This window comes from Ochlerotatus camptorhynchus, unplaced genomic scaffold, assembly GCF_037179485.1.
Source record: "Ochlerotatus camptorhynchus isolate MF236.1 unplaced genomic scaffold, CSIRO-AGI_Acam_v1.1 ptg000242l, whole genome shotgun sequence".
NCBI lineage: Eukaryota > Metazoa > Arthropoda > Insecta > Diptera > Culicidae > Ochlerotatus > Ochlerotatus camptorhynchus.
Genome location: NW_027040732.1, coordinates 1141274 through 1147530, shown reverse-complemented (window position 1 = coordinate 1147530; position 6257 = coordinate 1141274). Strand labels below are relative to the sequence as shown.

The window sequence follows — 6257 nt, the reverse complement described above, 5'->3', positions numbered from 1 at the left end:
TCGACCAAATCGTTTCACTATACGCATCCCAAGTGCAACACTCCTGCTACATAATGGCATTTAAGGTGAGAACTTGGAGGTGGATCAGAAAGGAATCAGTGTTTCGGGTTGAAGAGTTTGGAGATTTGAGAAGTTTATTAAAAAAGACTCTTCTAAGACATAAAAAAGTGAAGACCCACTGACAGAAGATTTCATGTGAAGTGAAACAGATTTACGGTAGAATCCAGTTTTGTGTTGGAATTTTATCGAAAATCAAGTGAATCCGACAGTGTGCGAGGGTGCTTCATATTAAATTCGATTATTAAATTTTAAATTCATTATACCTTGTGCTTCACCAGAATGTCATCCTAAGTAAATTTATAACGATACATCGTTAACATCATTCTCTTTTCAACTCTACTCAACAGATGGTTGTTTTGTTTGCCACTCTGGCCTGTGCCAGCGCTGGCTACCTTGAAGCTGGTCACCACTCGGAGCACTACTCCCCAGCCTTGGCCGTCAGCTACAGCTCGATCACCCGTGAGCACCACCCGACAAAGGTTGCCAAGACCGTAACCTACGCCGAACCAGCTGTCCACTACGCAGCCCCACTTACCAAGACCGTATCGTACGCTGAACCAGCTGTACATTATGCTGCTCCAGTTACCAAGACCCTGGCCTACGCCCAGCCAGCTGTGCACTATGCCCAGCCATCGGTCCAGTACGTCCATGAGCCAACTTACACCAAGACTGTTGTTTCTGAGCCAACCTATGCCAAGACCTATGTGCACCAGCAGCCAACCGTGTACGCCGCCAAGACCTATGCTTCCGCACCAGTCTATGCCCAGACTTATGCATCCGAGCCAGTCTATGCCAAGACCTACGCTTCCGCACCAGTCTATGCCAAGACATATGCCTCCGAACCAGTCTACGCCAAGACTTATGCCTCCGCACCAGTCTACGCCAAGACTTATGCCTCCGCACCAGTCTTCACCAAGTCCGTTGTCCAGCAGCCAACCTACGTCAAGACCGCCCAACCCTTGTACGTCCATTCTGGTCCAGCTGTTGCCGCCAAGACCATTAGCTATGCACCAGAGTCCTCGGTTTCTCACGTTAACTTCCAGGATGCCAGCGCTCACTACGCTTGGTAATCACAGAAGTTGTCGAACAGATGTCTAGCTAGCTGAAAGTTTAAGTGATCGACCGGAGTGTACTCAACCTGCAACCACCACATATGTTGAACGATTTTGTCGAATAAATTTATTTATATGATTGTACTTCGCGCCTTTTATGTTTCTCCAACTGATGATAACCATTAGACAAATGCAAAATTTGAAATTTTCGCTCCACAGTACTCACACGGTTCCAAATCGGGGTCTGGTTAGCCTCCCCATGATTGAACACATTTGGTAAAAACTGGCATGGCACAAACCATTTGAAGTTTATATGGAAATTAGTACTGGAAAATTAAAAAAATGCGTTCATTGTCTTCTAACCTTTTTCCATATTGCAATGTGGAAAAGTTCTGTAGCTATTCTGATGGGAAATATTCTCAGCTTCAATTTTGCCTTAGATTGGATTTCAGCCAAACGTCAAATTAATTAGTTAATAATTGTTTAAGGGATTGATAATCTTATCGCATGATCAAGCAGCTGCTTTGAGGGCAACAGTGTATTCTGCAGTGTGACATAGTAGCCATGCTCTATTGCTTATTGAGACAACAATTGAAAATTCTAACTTTTTTGGCTGACGATTTTCGATATTGAAATGTTGTACAAAACTGTAGATTTAAAGGGCGAACACGAAATTATTGCGACACCGAAAATGTCATGCCAATTTTCTTATGATGTTTAGAATCAAACCAAAATTTTAGGGTATTTTTATACATATATTTACTTCAAAAATCAAAAGAAAAGTTAATCGATGGAGCCTTGAGTGTAAAATTGAACGCATTTTCGCTTGATGCCCTCCATCAAAGTCTTTACAGTGTCATCCGGTACCAGTTTCTCAGTTTTCTTCCATTTTCTTAACATGTCCTTCTCGTCTTTGACTGTCTTCTTGCTCTTCCGAAGTTCCCGCTTCATTATTGCCCAGTACTGCTCCACCGGGCGCAGCTCCGGACAGTTTGGCGGATTCATGTCCTTTGGAACAAAATGGACAGAATTGGCCTTATACCACTCCAGGACACTTTTAAAATAGTGGCATGATGTAAAATCTGGCCAAAATAGCGGAGCTTCGTCGTGCTGCTGCAAGAACGGCAAAAGACGCTTCTCGAGGCACTCAGATTTGTAGATCTCGCCATTTACTGTGCCCTTTGTCACGAAAGGCTCACTCCTCAGTCCGCAAGAGCAGATGGCCTGCCAAATGAGATATTTGGAGGCGAACTTCGACATTTTCTTCTTCTTAAATTTGTCGTCCACATCGAACTTGCTCTTGCCGGTGAAAAACTCCAACCCCGGAATTTGCTTAAAATCGGCTTTTATATACGTTTCGTCGTCCATCACACAGCAGCCATATTTTGTCAGCATCTTCTCGTAGAGCTTCCGTGCCCGAGTTTTAGCCGTCGATTGTTGCCGCTCATCGCGGTTTGGGAAGTTCTGTACCTTGTATGTATGTAGTCCAGCTCTCTTCTTTGCATTCTGGACGTAGCTCTGCGACATGCCGATCTTTTTAGCCAAATCACGGCTTGAGACGTTGGGATTTGCTTTAATCATCCGCTTCACCTTTCCCTCCGTCTTTTTGTTCTCCGGTCCCGGTTTTCTTCCAGCTCCTTTGCCGTGGTCCAACGTCAAGCGCTCCTGGAACCGCTTCAACACTCTGGAGACGGTTGAATGGTGAATGTTCAGCATTTTTCCCAACTGCCGGTGCGACAGGTCAGGAAATTCCAGGTGTTTGGAAAGAATTTGTTCTCTCAACTCGCATGTACACAATACACATCAATGAGAAAGTGTGCAAAATTTGGTTGATTTTTACCCAATGGTAAAAAATTTATGCCCTGTTGAATGTGTCGCAATAATTTCGTGTTCGCCCTTTAGGCTCACAAAAGCAAGATGGATTACAATATCGTGAACCGCATAAACAAAACAAAAATCTTTTCAAATTTGCACGTTGTTATCAAAAGATTTTACTTCTCTTCAAAAAATAATCATTCATAATGAGGCCGTTCGCAATGCTGTTGTATTTTATATGAACTGTTTCAATTTGAAACAAGAACAAAAACGTACCCCTGGCAATTCTGAGTGGCAGCTTTATTATTCGAGCACTATTTTGCACCAGATTTGCCACTGCTCGACTATTCGGGTTTATTTCAGAGCGGGTTTGAAACACGAATGGAATCCTGTTTCAAATTTTACACATTTTTTGGAAACTTGTAAGAAGTTTAAGGATATTTTATAGAAGTTTGGAGAACTTCATTTTAATAACGTAGAGCTTCACAAAAAATAAGAGATCTTCATAGAGAGGAGTACAACTGAAGTTTAGGTAATTTCAAAGAAGTGAGGGGTATTTCATAAAAGATAGGGGAACATTATAGTAGTTCTAAGAATGTCATAGTATATTTTAAAACTTCATGGATATTCTATCATATTATACCAGGCTGCTTAAAAATGATTCCAATGATCTTCAGGTGCTCTAAGCTCTTTAAGAGGTCCTTTAGATACTTTTTCAAGACTTTGGGTTGATCAGGTATCATTTTGAAAATATCCAACAATCTAAATCATATCTCGTATTCCTGAAAAAGCATATCCCCAGCTTGCTGATGCCCATGCTTCACCTATTTCGATTGTCCATCTCGAGTGGTACATTTCCATCTTGTTGGAAATTCGCACATATGTTTCCTATCCACAAAAAGTGCAGCAAACGGGATGTGGACAATTATCGTGGAATTACGTCGTTGAGTCCAGTTTCGAAGTTATTCGAGTTAGTTATCATGGAGCCTCTACTCTCTCATTGTAAGCAGTATCTAAGTGGTTCTCAACACGGCTTCACTTCCGGTCGTTCTACTTCCACAAATCTGCTGTGTTTGACATCGTATCTTACGGAAAGCATGGCAGAGAGGACTCAAACAGACGTCATATACACCGACTTGTCAGCTGCCTTCGATAAGCTAAACCATGTCATCGCGATTGCCAAGTTGCATAGACTTGGGGTCAGCGGCAACCTCTTGCGATGGTTTCGTTCACATCTCACTGATCGGCAACTGATGATCTAGCTACGTCAGGAATACTTCAAGGAAGTCACCTTTGACCTTTGATTTTCTTACTCTACTTCAATGACGTGAACTTGGTCATCGAAGGCCCACGACTATCGTATGCAGACGATCTTAAAATCTACCTACGAATCCGCTCGATTGATGACTGTCACTTCCTTCAACGTCAGTTCGAAGCCTTTGCCAGCTGGTGTAATTTGAACCGAATGGTGGTTAACCCCACTAAGTGTTCAGTGATCACTTTTACTCGGAAGAAAGAACCAATCACATTTGAATACAAACTTATCGGCACTGTAATCGACCGTGTGAACCATGTGAAAGATGTGGGTGTTATTCTGGATTCTCAACTTACGTACAAGCAGCTCATCTCGTACGTTGTCGACAAGACGTCTAGGACATTGGGATTTATCTTCAGGATAGCAAAGAACTTCTCCGATATCTACTGTTTGAAGTCACTGTACTGTTCCTTGGTGCGATCCATTCTGGAATATTGTTCTGTGGTCTGGAGTCCAAACTACAACAATGGTGCTGAGAGAGTTGAGTTCGTTCAACGCCGTTTTCTTCGATTCGCTCTGCGGAAGCGGCCTTGGAGAGACCCATTTCTTCTGCCCAACTATGAAAGTCTGATTGATCTGGAGCCTCTCCGAACTAGAAGAGACACCTCTAGGGCCCTGTTCATTGCGGACACTTTACAAGGTAGAATTGATTGCAGTGCAATCTTGGGGCAAGTCAACATTAACGTCCAACCCCGTGCGCTACGTAACAACGTTATGCTGAGATTGCTACTTCAGCACACAAACTATGGCATGAACGGTGCAATAGGTGGGCTGCAATGAGTGTTCAATCGAGTCTAGGGCATCTTCGATTTCCATATGCCTCGACAGCTGCTACGAAGATACTTCTCATCGTTCTTTTCTGGCACAGTTTACCGTTAATGATTGTGTGTTTTATTTATGTATTTTATTTTTTAGTTTTTATTTTTTGACTTACCTATATAAGTTACTTAAATCATCATTGGGGCTTTACACAGCCTGTTGATGCAGACAAATAAATAAATCTCCGTTATCCTCTCATACTAGGCCGCTTAGAAATTAATCCATGTGTTTTAAGATTTCTATAAAGTCCTCTGGATGCTTTTTCAAGACTTCAGGTGGATCATATACTATGATATGATATCATACTATTCAACAATTCAAATCGCATCTCCTAGATATTCTCTCATAATACCAGATGACTCAGAAAATATTTCAAAGACCTTCAGGTGATCAGAGATCTCCAAAAACTTTTCAGGACGTTCTCATGTCTTCCCCAGACAACCAGAAGTCGTATAACAATGTACGGACAATTGCTACAGATTATGTCAAAATCGCATATTAGCATGGCATACCTCGCATTATGTTTAAGTTAAATCGTATAGAATGCAAATTTACGATCTATATGCGATGACTCATTTTTTCTTCGTACTGTATCACAAACTAAATCGGATTACATCGTAAGACTTTTCAAAATGAATTTGTTATTACAGATTAAATCGTATATGATGTTAAATCAACTCGTTTACAAATAAATTAAAATATACACGTATATGGCCTCCACTTTTGTACGTATAAGCCATTTATTTGCATTCTATACGAATTGTTTGTTTGTATATATGTTTGTGTATCACGAAAACAACTTTGAATATACGTGCATTCTGGATGTGTGGGTCAGGTTGATTTGGTATATGTATTCTGAAGTTCTTCAACTGCTCAACAATTTAAATTACCTCTCTCAGATACTAACCCACGATACTAGGTTGCTCAGAAATTGTTTCAAAGACCATCAGGTGATCACCGGTCTCCATAAATAATCAAACTTTCTTTACATGTTTCGACAACAGAATCGTCCGGTATCTCTTCTAGTAGTTCGAGCTCGTTACCTGATACTGGATTGCGAATCATCGAAGCAAACAGAATTTGCATTCACACACATGTTTAGGGATGAATCCAAAACATCATTTGAAACTGCGTGTTACACTGATCGTGTTGCAGTTTGTTTTTTGACAATTATTAGATCTGTCGGGTAGTTTGAA

At 41.3% G+C, this 6257-nt stretch overlaps 1 protein-coding gene across 1 annotated transcript; it reads left to right on the top strand.

The window, feature by feature from the left end:
* LOC135704468 (adhesive plaque matrix protein-like) lies at positions 1 to 1130 on the top strand. Its single transcript, XM_065225944.1, has 2 exons — positions 1 to 65; positions 408 to 1130. Exons 1-2 carry the CDS (start codon positions 54 to 56, stop codon positions 1128 to 1130), a joined length of 735 nt encoding a protein of 244 aa, XP_065082016.1. The 5' UTR covers positions 1 to 53.
* The last annotated feature ends 5127 nt before the right edge of the window (positions 1131 to 6257 follow it).